Source organism: Erigeron canadensis, chromosome 3 (genome assembly GCF_010389155.1).
Source record: "Erigeron canadensis isolate Cc75 chromosome 3, C_canadensis_v1, whole genome shotgun sequence".
NCBI classification, from domain to species: Eukaryota; Viridiplantae; Streptophyta; class Magnoliopsida; order Asterales; family Asteraceae; genus Erigeron; species Erigeron canadensis.
In genome coordinates this window covers 3,886,520-3,901,308 of record NC_057763.1, presented here as the reverse complement: position 1 = coordinate 3,901,308, position 14,789 = coordinate 3,886,520, and the positions used below count along the sequence as shown (strand labels likewise).

The window sequence follows — 14,789 nt, the reverse complement described above, 5'->3', positions numbered from 1 at the left end:
AATACCTACAATATAAATGCCAACCCACACTTTATATTAATCAACATATTAATCAACTAACTTGAAGTCGCAACACTAAACACCCTCTATTTGCAATGATATATTTTTCCTTATCATATACAACAAATACAAACACAACATAAAGTACGTGTTTTGAAATAATGATTGTTGCATATGGCAAAAACTTTTGATTTATCATAACTTATTACTGCCTTTCATAACTAGAACAATACCCGTGCGTTGCTCGGGTTACACTTAAATATCAACTATTAAGTATTTTATTTAGTTTACTTACATACTTTTAGTGGAGTCTTATTACTAATACTTAAATTAAGATTTGACATACATAAAGGCAAATAATTATAGGTAGCAATGGCAATACGTTGGCTTCAGGGCGGGTAGTCTCGTACACAAACCTAATAAGGAAAATACTACCTGAACGTGACCTCATATCTATCGTGTATCTTATCGGGATAAAATATTGCTCAAAACCAACTTGGTATCTTATCCCCATTAATAAGCCCAAAATATATTTTTAGTTTACTTACATATTTATAGGGGAGTCTTATTACTAATACTTAAATTAAGATTTGATATACATAAAGGCAAATAGTTATAGGTAGCAATGGGAATACGTTAGCTTCGGGGCGGGTAGTCTCGTACACGGTCCTGATAAAGAAAATACTACTTAGCAATTTTATATATGTGAGTATGTAAAAAGTGAAGAAAAAAACTCGTACTACAACTGATATTGAGAGTACAAGTAAAAGTAAAATTACATTACATAGTCCTATATAGTGAAACAAAAAAATATAAACACATACAAAATTAAACTCACGTACACCCTCTTGTAGCAACCGACTCCAACTTTTCAGCCATCATTATCCCATGTTCGCACTTAATTCGATCAACTCAAGACTCTTTCTAAATTCATGTTGAACCGTATGAATTATCCATAATTCAAACACATAGTCGTTTTTAACCGACGTTTGGATAAATCAAACCATCTCTCCATTTTTAACGGGTGTTTTATACGGTTGAGATCAAAACAAAATTCAAATGGATGGTCAAGATTAATTAAAATTCCAACGCACCGGAAACAATATATATAGTAAAATACCCGTACGTAGCTTGTGTTACGGTTATTAAAGTAGATCTATATGTCACATTATGCAATTAAAAATGAGACCGATTATACCAAATCAATGTAAAATCAGTCATAATAGTAAAGGGAAATAAAATTGCTAAACGCATATGAAATTACAAAGTTTTGTTATTTGTAGGTCATATATGAATCATCTAATATGAATGTTTATCATTTTGGCTTAATGCATTATCTAATAGAAATGTATGAGTATAATACTATTTGCATACTGGCCAATTTATGATAAGTGAGAATGTGAGATGTTAAAATTCAATGTGATGTAATTCGAGTGTTACAATATTTTAAGTAAACTTTATAAATACGCAAAAGCATTTTCCGTCAAACAATCCATTTCAATATGTCACAATATAATACAATGATGAAGAAAAGTTATTTGGTAAATCTTTATTGAATGGCAAGAAATCAACTTAACATGGAATAAACCGACCTATAAAATTAAAAATCAAAACATAAAGAGCAAAATAATTAAAGTACTAAACTCAAAAACTTATTCAAGAATGATGAAATAAATGGCATCTAAGCATTGCTTTGTTGGTTGATAATATAATATCTGCTTTGCAGGTTGAAGAGATCTTTATTTTCGAAGTATTTTGATAAAGGTTATATATATGATATAATGAGTAAAATACAAATGAATGTGACATGTATATATGTGTTTATATAGTGATATGTTTGTGAAAATAGATGGAGGGAAAGTGCGTATATTAATTTCAAAAAATCGAATTTATCTCATGGGAAACGAGCATAGTGCCCGCGTATTGTAGCGGCTAGAAAGTGACGATAATATAAAAGGAAGGCGGTAGTGGAGAGCGAGGGCAGCAGTGGAGAAGGAGGGCGGCGGCGGAAGGTGATAGAAAGTCGATAAGAGTATGTAATGATTAGATCAAATGGGGAAATGAGGGTATATAAGGGTATTATGTTTAAGTAGGGGTATTTTAGAAAGAAAAAAAGTGCTGAATTAAGATATCCAATACCTTTTATAAGGAAGTATAGATGTCCTGAATATTAGCTTAAGTTAGCTTTAAAAAATAGCGGAGATGATAATTCTTTTAAGCACATGCCATTTTATTTAAATAACAACAATCTAAAAGATACTAAACTTTACGGAATTAGGGGGGTGGGAGTGGATGTGGGGTGAGGCGCGGTGAACCCCGGCCCCGCGTGGGAACACCGCCGCCGGTGGGTCGGGGTGGGGAAAGGATGGCTGAAAACGGGGAAGGTAGCCCGAGGAGAGAGAATCCGGAGTGGGGCCCGCATGCAGGAAAGGAACCAATGGTGGCTGGACACGTGGCGAGGGGAGCGGGTCTAGCTAGCCGTTGCTCTTTTTTTCTTTTTTTTTTCTTTTACCTCTTTCTCTATATATATACACTCTTTTCTTCCCAAAACAACACACAACTACTATCATTTTCACTACATTTTTATAAAATTCAAACACCCCAACCTTTTCATCACTAATTTCTTACAGCCAACACCAAAAAATATGGCTTCCAGTATTTTGGATAATTCGAGCGACTCTACCGACGAATCAAACGATAGCTCTATGGAATTCTTTGTTAATGCGTTACACTTTCTTGAAGATACGACAACTTCTAGTGCTCCTCAAACTCGACGGTATACGGACCGGCGTCGGGAAATTGGTCTTGCCACTCTTTTGAACGATTGGTTCGTTCAACAACCAAAATACGAAGACGATTACTTTCGAAAGAAGTTTCGAATGGACAAGACCATGTTTTTAGATATCGTACGCGACATTGAAGCAAACTTTCTGTATTTCCAAGAACGTTACGATGCAAGAGGAAGAAAAAGTTTTATGGCGATACAGAAATGCACATCCGCCGTTAGGCAACTCGCGACGGGTAACGCACCAGACGAGTATGACGAGTACTTGTGCATGGCAGCCAGAACCGCACGAGAGACCCTTGATTATTTTTGTGATGCCATCATTCGGTTGTATAGCCGAGAGTACCTACGCAGGCCGACGTCACACGACGTTGCACGCATCTTCGAGGCCCACGAGCTTCGACATCATATGCCTGGGATGCTTGGTAGCATCGATTGCACACATGTCGAGTGGTCGGCATGTCCTAGACGTTTGAGAGGGCAATACATGAGGGGTGACCACAACGGTCCAACTATTATGCTTGAAATCACCGCGTCACAAGATTTGTGGATTTGGCATGCTTTTTTCGGTGCCCCGGGGTCGAACAACAACATCAACGTGTTGAACCAATCCGAGTTGTATGTCACAGCGCGTAACGGAACGGCTCCGGATTCTTCATTCCGCGTGAATGGCCGAGATTATAAACGTGGCTACTATCTTAGTGATGGGATCTACAACAAGTGGTCAACACTTGTTAAAGCATACCCGTATCCAACCGATCCTAAGGAAAAAAGATTAAAGAAATTGCAAGAGGCGGCCAGAAAAGAGGTCGAGCGAGCTTTTGGTGTCCTCAAAGGTAAATGGAAAATTCTTCAACGACCTCTTCGACCTCTAACGAAAGACAAAATTGGAAAGTATGTTCATACGTGTATTATCTTACACAACATGATCATTAAGAGGGACGGGAGGGCAATCTCACCGGTCCATATAATGGACCCGCCAGTGCAACCGGTGTTCGATGAAAGTGTGTATGCGGAGTTGATTGACGAAGAAGTTCACCATCGCCTTCGATATGATTTTACGGAGCACGTATGGGCTCAAGATTTGGCGTATCTCGATGATTAGTTTTTTTTTTAGTATTATGTAATGTTTCTTTTTTTTTTTTAAGTATTATTTAATGTTTATTGTTTTTAAGTATTATTATTTTTTAAGTATTATGTAATGTTTCTTTGTTTTAATATAATAAAAGGGTATGTTTTTTAATTTTAATATAATTTGTGATTTTGTTAAGTAAAAATAAATGGAAATAAAAAAGATGATGTGGAAATTGGGGTTGGGGTGAGTGACGCCACCATTTTGGGATGATTTGGGGTGAATTGGGGAAGTTTGAGGTGGAGAGTTTTTATTGGAAGATGGTGATGTGGATATCTGGGGAACTTTGGGGTTGGGGAAACCACTCCCACCCCCCTTAGCGTTACATGAATGTAGATGGTGTATATTTTTATAAGCACATGCCTTAATAAAATTAACAAACTTATAGATTATGTCCACTTTAAAAGGAAGAGTTTAAGCGGTGGTGATCAAATGAAAATTTAATCGGATGGCTCATTTTTTTAAAGAAAATGTAATCACCGGTAGCAATATATATATAAAATCTCTTTGACTTTTCCTTTCATATATTTAATATTTATCATATAAAACAGTTTGCCTTTTTTTCAAAATCTCAATTAAGTAATTAAACTACCTAAATTACCCTTCTTTTTTATTTATTAATTTAAACATCTTTACCTAATATACCTATAATACTCTTAAATCTCAAACACTCATTTTCCCCCCCCCCCCTTCCACAAATCATTTTATTTCTCTAATTTATTCAAAATCTTTTATCTCAAAAGCGTATATCGATAAATTATAAAAATTGTATGGGTGTTCTTAAAATTCCATGTTCTTTCATTCGAGATGTCATTCGATATACTTTCGACGAATTTTTGAAATCCGAGGGCAGAACCCGTACGACTAAGGCATTTAGTTATCATACTCTATGACTTTACCTATCACCCCCACTATCTCACAACCGCAACGCGCGGACATTATCTCTCGTAAATCATAAATGGACTTGACCAACAAAATTCAATGGTTTGGTTTTCACTATCATGTAAAACAAAAATGTCTATATGTTCGGTTTGGAATTTTGCATAGTAATTATCTAACCAACAAAATCAAATTTGAAGCAAAATATATTTGCTAAATTTAATCAATGGTTTGTTTTCACAACAATTCTTTTATAGTGGGGGGAAACCAGTTGAGATAATTCTTCTTCTTTCATTGCCTTAATTCCTAAGTCTTGTGTTGCGACTTGGCTAAATGACTATTGGCCAATTAGAGTGATTTCAAAAGTTTTTGCCACACAATGAAAAAGGTAATTGGCCTCTTAATTTTAGGTTGTCTCTCTCTCGGATGATGTATTGTTCTTGGGAATTAGTCGGCTAATAATATCAAGAATGTATACCTAATTTCTGGACTAATTATTCTTCAAAGTTCAAGTTGTTCAATATTGGTATTATCTCACCCTCATTGTTACATGATGTGGCAATGGCAAATAAAATATCCATGGGATTGTTTCCTTTTGTAAACTTGTAGGTCCCAATCGGTGAGAAAATGAATTGGTTTGAGAAAATGAATTGGTTTAAAAGCGATATCATCGTTCAAAACAAAACAAAAAAGAAAACTATTTAGAGAGTAAGGTTTTTTATTGTTCCACAAATTTATGATAATTGTCGGTGAAGTCAATACTAACCAGTTTCATGAACACAAATTGTGCATTCTGAAAAGCGAGTGACGATTGTCGTTCACAAGATGATCTTTGTCTCACCCACAATTATTTTCGATGAGATTCGAGATATGATTTATTTGTTGATTTTGAGTACAGAAAATAAGATGGCGTTTGATTGACATAGCTAATGTAAGAAACATAATATTTTCTAATTTGTTTTTGTTACCTTCTTTTTGCTAACTTTTCATTATTAATAATAATATACATCACTTTTTAGTAGCATTATAAAAATCTTGAAAATAATATAAATTTGCTTATCATATTTCTATCCTAGTGCATTTTAGTAAAAAAAAATGCATTTTAATGATTACAAATTAATTGATATTTTTAACGGTGAACTAAATACTTTATAGATTGAATTATGTCTAAGATAATGTGACGGTTAAAAGCTACCGTCAGATTCAACCTATCCGGATAAAGTCAAGACTCGTTAGTCTTGCAATGTGTGAAAGAACCATCAACTCGTCCGTTCATAAACACGACGATGATTAAACTTGTAGCTTGCTATGTCTTGAAGGTCTTTTCAAACCAAATTAAGCATTCGAATCGTTATGTGAAGTAGATTGGCAAATAGAGTATTAATTGCCACTTGCTTTCATAAATGTATGTATTTACGTTACATTTAATATGAAAATAATTAAATGATTTACGGAGTATTAAAGTACAACACATGGAAAGCTGTTGGATTTTATGGTTTTGCATAGTTTTCATACAAACACATACATTTTGACAAAATGTCGGCAGTTTCATAGTCCTTTCATTTTCACCCCTATTAAAATAAAGAGTAAATACATTCTTGCAAGCTCCTTTCCAGTTGGTAAAGATAGATTTTATTACACACTCCCACCCTCTTCAGTTACTTCTTTCATTTATATACCTTAACTTGTACATTTTGTTATTATAGATCTATATATATATATATAGCTTGCTGGATCTTTATATATATATCTGTAGAAGAAATGGGTGGTAAGGTAGATCAAGATTATGATTATTTGTTAAAGATTGTGTTGATTGGAGATTCAGGTGTTGGGAAATCCAACATTTTGTCAAGGTTTACTAGAAATGAGTTTTATTTGGAATCTAAAGCCACCATTGGTGTTGAATTTGCTACTAGAACTCTTCAGGTAATTTACTTTGCTTTTTTTTCTTTCTTCTATCTTTCTATGTTTATTTGCCATTGTTTTTTTTTTATACTCCGTAAATAAATAAATTTGTGAGATGATAAGTTGTATATGCATTGCTTATATTGAATGTATATGTTGTAGATCTACAATCACAAAAAAAACATAATCTTAAATCTTGATTAGAAAAAAAAAAAACTATAAACAGTTGTTTCTAGCCTTCTAGGATTTTAACAAACGATGTGTACTCAATGGTGTGTGTCAGTTTGTCGGTTGGTAAAAGAAATTAGTATTTTTCCTAAATTTTTTGAAAGGCAAAGTGATTGCATATAGTTAAGATTATGTCATTGGTAATAACAGAGCCAGGAATTTAGTTTAGGGGGCCAAAGTGTGAAGATCAAACCGCTGTGGGTTTGCTTAAACTTAAACGAGGACCGGCCCCTCTGCGGGCTCGGTTGGTAATGTTGGGGTGTTTTAGCGAGAGTGTGAAAAATATGACAATTGTTTTGTATAGTGCATCTATGTATTGGAGTCTTGTCGGGCTCTTAAATTTTTTTTAGAAGAGAGGACAGAACATCGCAGTCTTATTGGATTCAAAATTTGTTTCTATAGGGCTGCATATCGAAGAACTCAAGCTTGAGTAAATTTGGGTCGAGGTTTCATCAAGTTAACTTGAGTTCAGAGTTTGAGCTTGAAGTTGATGATGATAGTCGAGCTTACATAAAATAAGAATCTACTTAAGTAGGAATTTTTAATGATTGCTTTTGATAGGCTGGACGTTTATGAATATGAATAAAGTTTACAAATTGAAAATAGTTATAAATTTTAAATATTTGAGCTTTTCTAGTCGAGCTCAAGCCATATCTTAAAATTATTCCCAGGCTGAGCTCAAGACTCAATTTCGAAGGCTCATCAAAGCTAGCAAGTTGATTTTGAGCTTAACTTAAAGTTGTCTAGCCAAGCTCGGCTTGATTCATTTGCAATCCTAGGTGTGTTTTTGGTGGCAGGATTTGGTTTCACTAATACACTTCGTTAGGTTTCATTATGTGAATTCTGAGGGATACATTCAACAGTAAAAGATTTACATGTAAATTAAAACCCATTATAATATGTGTGTACATTTGGCAATAAGTAATCAATATAGGCATGTATTAGTTGCCGTCTGAGTTTACTTCTTTTCAGTAGATTGTACATACATACTTACAATCCTGTGATATATGCTATAAGATGAACTTTTCTTTCCCTTGAATTTTCCATATTGTAAGGCTGGACACATATATTTGAAAATAACCTTTCTATTATAACACAAACTTTGTACATACGGTTATACAGTTGACATTTTCAGCTAATATGAAACAATATCAATTGACCTTTTGATAAACTGTAAACTACAGCTGAAAGTTGAAACTTCTGCAGCTTGCTAGTGGAAAAGTACAGTATAGGATTTGACAGATGTTCGATGTTGGGTCATTTCAAACGTAAAGGCATAAATGCATTATGGACATACTATTATAGTTTATGTTATTTGTATTTGAGACTTTGGAATTGTTATGATGTATGCTTGTGATGTAGTATGTTTTCAACAACATTTACGGATGATTTGAACACAGGTTGAGGGAAAAACAATAAAGGCTCAAATTTGGGACACTGCAGGGCAGGAAAGGTACAGGGCAATTACCAGTGCTTATTATCGAGGTGCAGTTGGAGCGCTACTAGTGTATGACATAACCAAGAAGCCAACTTTTGATAGTGTTCAGAGGTGGCTGCATGAGTTGAGAGCCAATGCCGACTCCAACATTGTGGTCCTGATGGCAGGAAACAAGTCCGATCTGAACCATCTCAGAGCTGTGGCTGAGCAAGATGGTCAATCTTTGGCTGAAAAAGAAGGGCTTTCATTTCTTGAAACATCAGCACTTGAGGCAGTGAATATCGAAAAAGCATTTCAAACTATTTTGACTGAGATTTATCACATAATTAGCAAGAAAGCATTGGCAGCCCAAGATGTAGCATTGCCTGGGAAGGGAACTACCATTTATATTGGTGATTCATCTGGGAACACAAACGGTTGCTGTTCATCTTGAGTTCAAGATTCGGTAACAATCACATATTTTAATTTAGGCCTTGTTCGTCATGATCGTTTGTTTTTTTTTTTGTTCTTTTTACTAAGAAAAATAGAATATTGTGTTACATAAATGATACAGTGTGGAAGTTTGAAGAAAGGAAGCGTCAACCTTTTAAAATTTCAGACAAGGATTCTATTTGTGCAGTTACATGATGAATTCCGTATGTACCTTCACATAAATCTATAACAGTGTGAAGTATTTCATGTGAGTTTACACTTGGCTCGACGATTATATGACAAGACAATACAATTTTGCCTTGAGTTATTGCCCATACATGTAGATCATGAACATCATGAAGTCCCTTGATGCTATTTAGATCACCTTTCAAGCGCACAACATCGACTTCACTTGGTGTGCTCTCCATTAATATAGAAAAGATATTTTTAAGCATCGGTAGAGTAGTACATAAGGCTAAAATCGAGAAGATCAAGGTACAAACCAGATCAACCATCAACCATTCCGGTTTGATCCAAATAACTAGTCCAGCAATCATCACCCCAACTGACTGTATCATATCCACCATTACATGCAAATAAGCCCCTTTAATGTTTATGTTCATTGCCCCGTTCTTGCCTTCAGAAGTTGACACCATCAAATTTGTACTCTCTTCTTCATTTGAATCATGATGTATCTCAATCTCAATTCTTGTATCACGAGATCGCCCATGAGCATGGTCGTGGCTGTGGCCATGATCATGGTCATGGCTGTGACTGTGACTATGGCCATGACCGTGACTGTGACCATGGCCAAGCCACATTATCATGACAAAATTGATTGTAAAACCAAATGCTGCAATCGGAAACATTAGTGCACCATTTACATCCGATTGCTTATGAACTAGTCTTACAATTGCTTCAAAGATCAAATACCCGGAAACAATCCATATCAACTGTACAGATAAAAGAGCCCCCAAAACTTCTATCCTGCTGAAACCAAAAGACTGATGTGGAGTCGCACTAAACCCTGCAGCCCACACACTAAACAAAGATATTGAAAATCCACCAATATCAGTTAACAAATGGGCGGCATCAGTAAGAAGCGCTAGACTATTTGCTTTCAAACCACCAACAATCTCCACTGTCATAACAATCAAGTAAAAAAACACGAGTCCACAGAGCTTGGTCATAGATTTGGACCGTTCTTCTTTGTCAGAAGTGCTACCTTCTTGCTTGGAGAAGTAACAAGAAGTGTCACTTAATTGTTTTTGTAGCTTAGATGTATCAGTTTCCTTATAACCTTCTGTCATCTCAACTTTTGGATGATGGTCCTCGGATCCAAGAATTAGCATTTGGTGATCATGGTGTCTCATCTTCAACTATATATAATTAACGATCCATGCATAATGCGTTTTGAGAATCAGTTACATAAGCTATTTTAGCAGGTAAAAACACTCATATAACTAACATTAGAGCTTGTTTAAGTAGACGTATACAACACTTCGAGTTGTGTTGACATATTTCTTACGAAACTAATTAAGAACTAGTCAAAACCATTTTTTTTTTTTTTACAAAGATAACATTCTGTGAACAAAATTTTCAGAAACTAGAGATCAACAATCATAATATACATGATTGAAATTACTTTAGATTTGTTAATATATTGGTACTTCAAAATTTAAAAACCCATGTAACAATTGGATGAAGTAGTGGTTGACTTTACCTTAGAATGTGATGTGATCTGATGGAAAATGTTTCTGAATTTCCAATACGAAAACAATCAAGGAGTTCAAAGTGAAGCTAAAGATTGTCTGTTTGTGACCATTGGTAATTGTTTTCTGACTTTCTCATAGGCTCATATTATATTCAATTGTAATATGAAATGACAACAGGAAAACATCAACAACAAAGATCTGAGGTATGTAAACCTATATGTATCTATCTTTGGGTGACTACTAGTAGCAATTTTTACCCCACTATTTGCAATTGGGAATGATATCCCCCAACACAATTTAGTCATCCACAACAATCATTGTTTTACACAGTTGTACACTGTGCAGTAGAATATATACCCCTTCGGTCTAGGCTTTGATGCGGGGATGTGCTATTTTCCTTTTTTAAACCCAATAGGGTAACACCCCGGTGAGAACACTCTTAAAATAAGAACAGTGAGAACACCTTAAAAACATCATTTTGATGCATTGAAAGTCCATAAAACTATGTACAACTTCATGATGTTGTACATAGTGAAACTATGTAAAACTAATTCTATAAGCAACATAGCCTAATTCCAATGAGATGTTTTACCGCATACTTCCATATCCTTTGTTTGTCTTTTCTTATTCAAATCATATTAAAGCATGTCCGTTATTGCTTGTTATAGACTATCTTTAGTGTTAAGGCGCATTAGGCGTCCTTTGGTTATCACATCATTTTATTACAAATCTTTAAAATCTTTACAAATCCTTAAAGTCTTTTAATTTAACCTACAATCATACAAACATACTTACGTATCCTTCTTTCATATACAAACAAAAAATAAATACTATGGACAAATACCCTTATAGACAAACAAGGACAAACATGCTTTATCTAATGAACAAAGAGATAGCCTATGGTATTTGTCCACAATTAAGGACACATTTTTAGATATCTTTAAGATATCCATAGTATTTATTCGTGATCTGTATATAAAATAGAGATATGTAAATACGTAGATATCCTTAAGATATCCATAGTATTTATTCTTGATTTGTATATAAAATAAAGATAAGTAAAAACGTTTGTATGATTGAAGGTAAAGTCTATTGTTCAAAAAAGAAAAAATTAAAAGATTTTAAGTATTTGTATAAATACGTATAGATAAGGTATGATATGAAATATGCTAGCAACAAATAATAAGACATAAATAATTTTTAATCGTCGTGTATTTGGTCGGATTAGTACGAAGTTTTCTCCCGATCGGGTATTTTAAAAAGACAAATCTAATTCGAGGGAGTTTTCTAGCGCATAACCGGTTAAGGCAACGTATACTAGATCTTTTGCTCTAAAATCGTGACACGAAGTTTCAAACAAAATTCAATTTTTTAAATTAAAAAAAAAACTGAAATTTTAAGTGAACATAATTGATAATTTACAAGAAAATATATTATGCAGAGTTTAACATGATATACAATGTTAGGTCATTTCATACTTAAAAAACAGGCCACATACCCCGACCACGGAATATTCTGTAACCCGACCACCCCTCTTTAGGAGCGACAGTCGCTCCTAAAGGGTAGACCCATTAATTGCTCGCGGATACCTATGCATATACCCGCTGACCCGCTGACCCGTCAACCCCCTCTTTAGGAGCGACGGTCGCTCCTAAAGTGGTGCATTAAACCCCCTCTTTAGGAGCGACGGTCGCTCCTAAAGGGTGCCTCGAATAAATAAAAACCGATCGATCCCCCTTCTTCTTCATCAGTTTCTCCATACTCCTACTCCATATTTTCCGACCCCCGCTTTTCTCTTCTCCTTTCCAACCGATCCAACCCCTCTCTCCCCCATATTTTCGGCCAAGATATTCCGGTGAGGCTTTAGGAGCGACCCGTCGTTACCTCTTTCGTAAACCCCAACCGATCCAACCCCCCTCTCCCCATATTTTCGGCCAAGGTATTCCAGTGAGGCTTTAGGAGCGACCCACTTTTTCAGTGAGGCTTTAGGAGCGACCCGTCGTTATCCCTTTCCGAACGTCGAAGTAAGTTTTAATTTTTTTTTTTTATTTTGTATCTATTAATTTGCTATATAGTATATGTATTAGTTTGATGTTATTCTTGTTATGCATAAATGTATTAGGATCGATCTTATATGCCCATAGATTTAACGTATTGTTGTTGTTGTGTTGTTGTGTTGTTCTTGTTGTTGTTGTTGTTGTTGTTGTTTTTTTGTTATGTAAAAATGTTTGTAAAAAAGTGTAAATAATATAAAATGTAAAAAAAGTGTATTACATAGTATATAAAAAATATATTTAAAAAAAAGTTTATAAAAGTTTGTACTAGAAAATGTTTGTATTAGAAAATATAAAAATGTATAAATAAAAAAGGTATTAAAACATAAGTATAAAAAGATATTAAAACATATATTGAAAAAGTAGTAGTACAAAAGACATATAAAAAATTAAGTTAAAAAAAAAAGTTGTTAAAAAAGTTGATATAAAAAGTATTATACGTGTATTATTTATGTAGATATAAGAAAAATGCTAGGAAAATGTATAAGTAAAAAAGGTATTAAAACATAAGTATAAAAGATATTAAAACATATATTGAAAAAATAGTAGTACAAAAGTCATATAAAAAATTAAGTTAAAAAAAAGTTGTTAAAAAAGTTGATATAAAAAGTATTATAATACGTGTATTATTTATGTAGATATAAGAAAAATGCTAGGAAAATGTATAAGTAAAAAAGGTATTAAAACATAAGTATAAAAAGATATTAAAACATATATTGAAAAAGTAGTAGTACAAAAGTCATATAAAAAATTAAGTTAAAAAAAGTTGTTAAAAAAGTTGATATAAAAAGTATTATAATACGTGTATTATTTATGTAGATATAAGAAAAATGCTAGGAAAATGTATAAGTAAAAAAGGTATTAAAACATAAGTATAAAAAGATATTAAAACATATATTGAAAAAGTAGTAGTACAAAAGTCATATAAAAAATTAAGTTAAAAAAAGTTGTTAAAAAAGTTGATATAAAAAGTATTATAATACGTGTATTATTTATGTAGATATAAGAAAAATGCTAGGAAAATGTATAAGTAAAAAAGGTATTAAAACATAAGTATAAAAAGATATTAAAACATATATTGAAAAAATAGTAGTACAAAAGTCATATAAAAAATTAAGTTAAAAAAAAGTTGTTAAAAAAGTTGATATAAAAAGTATTATAATACGTGTATTATTTATGTAGATATAAGAAAAATGCTAGGAAAATGTATAAGTAAAAAAAGTATTAAAACATAAGTATAAAAAGATATTATAACATATATTGAAAAAGTAGTAGTACAAAAGTCATATAAAAAATTAAGTTAAAAAAAAGTTGTTAAAAAAGTTGATATAAAAAGTATTATAATACGTGTATTATTTATGTAGATATAAGAAAAATGCTAGGAGCTCACGGCGGCGACGGCGATGGGAGGGATCCGCACCGATCGTGGTGGAAGAAAATATCAGGCTGCAAAAACAGCGGTAAGAAAATTGACTTTACATTAAATTTAGTTATGCATTGAAATAATTTTATTCTTATCGTTTAAAGTAACTTATTTATGTTATTGTTACTTATTGGTTTTGTAGGCTCGAAGAAAACACCACCACCACCAAGAGGGGCAGCCAAAAATCTAAAACTTGAGGCTGCCTTGAAGAAAAATGGAGGCCCGTTACCCATGTACTTCGACTACAAATCAAAGACCTTTCAGTCGATCGGGGACTACGGGGCCTTCTTCGAGCGTCGACCTCAAGCACTGTAACACCCATGTGTATGTCGCATGTTGCTCATTTTCAATAAGTGCGTGCGCAATGCTGAATGTCTTGCCAGTTGGAGTGACACCCACAATCTCAACAAGCGGCATGTTGTAAACGTTGGTTTTATACGTGGCGTCTATTTCAATGATCCAAGGAAATGCACGCCATATGTCAAGTGATGTAGGATGTACGAAAAAGAGATTGGTCAAACATCCGGTTTTGCTATCCGTCGTGTACTAATACGTGTACTGATGGTCAGATAGTAATTGGAGCACGATCTGCAACGGGTAAACAACCAAAGTATAAGGAATTCGTATTTTTTTTAAAAAATAAACATATAGTTATATGATCCACATGCAGGTATGTTTCTTATTTCACCTGCATTCGAGTTTCCCTCGTTGTTGGGCGTGCTTTAGCCGGTGTTGCCGCAGGTAGTTAGAAATGTCTTGTGAACGGGTCAAGATACCGGGAAATGCATCCTTCAATTGGTCCCTTATGCTATTTGGCCC

General features: G+C 33.8%; 3 protein-coding genes across 4 annotated transcripts; 2 read left to right on the top strand and 1 right to left on the bottom strand.

Annotated features, from left to right (window-relative positions):
• The first annotated feature begins 2,645 nt into the window (after positions 1-2,645).
• Positions 2,646-3,890, top strand: LOC122591385 (protein ANTAGONIST OF LIKE HETEROCHROMATIN PROTEIN 1-like). Its single transcript, XM_043763656.1, has one exon. The coding sequence runs from the start codon at positions 2,646-2,648 to the stop codon at positions 3,888-3,890; it is 1,245 nt and encodes a 414-aa protein (XP_043619591.1).
• A 2,484-nt stretch (positions 3,891-6,374) lies between these two features.
• Positions 6,375-8,964, top strand: LOC122592775 (ras-related protein Rab2BV-like). Of its 2 annotated transcripts, XM_043765085.1 has the most exons (3): positions 6,375-6,722; positions 8,330-8,812; positions 8,921-8,964. In XM_043765085.1, the coding sequence occupies exons 1-2, from the start codon at positions 6,558-6,560 to the stop codon at positions 8,798-8,800; spliced, it is 636 nt and encodes a 211-aa protein (XP_043621020.1). In that variant the 5' UTR covers positions 6,375-6,557; the 3' UTR covers positions 8,801-8,812; positions 8,921-8,964. The 2 variants fall into 2 exon arrangements, with proteins under 2 accessions (XP_043621020.1, XP_043621019.1); XM_043765084.1 differs by having other exon boundaries at positions 6,389-6,722; positions 8,330-8,964.
• On the bottom strand, positions 8,946-10,143 carry LOC122592774 (metal tolerance protein B-like). Its single transcript, XM_043765083.1, has one exon. It carries the CDS (start codon positions 10,128-10,130, stop codon positions 8,946-8,948), a length of 1,185 nt encoding a protein of 394 aa, XP_043621018.1. The 5' UTR covers positions 10,131-10,143.
• Positions 10,144-14,789: the final 4,646 nt, after the last annotated feature.

Bases quoted from the DNA above. Each gene is read 5' to 3' on its own strand.
- LOC122592774 (XM_043765083.1), bottom strand. From the start codon at position 10,130: ATGCTAATTCTTGGATCCGAGGACCATCATCCAAAAGTTGAGATGACA.
- LOC122591385 (XM_043763656.1), top strand. From the start codon at position 2,646: ATGGCTTCCAGTATTTTGGATAATTCGAGCGACTCTACCGACGAATCA.
- LOC122592775 (XM_043765085.1), top strand. From the start codon at position 6,558: ATGGGTGGTAAGGTAGATCAAGATTATGATTATTTGTTAAAGATTGTG. The intron at 6,723-8,329 runs GTAATTTACTTT...ATTTGAACACAG, and splicing joins TTGCTACTAGAACTCTTCAG to GTTGAGGGAAAAACAATAAA.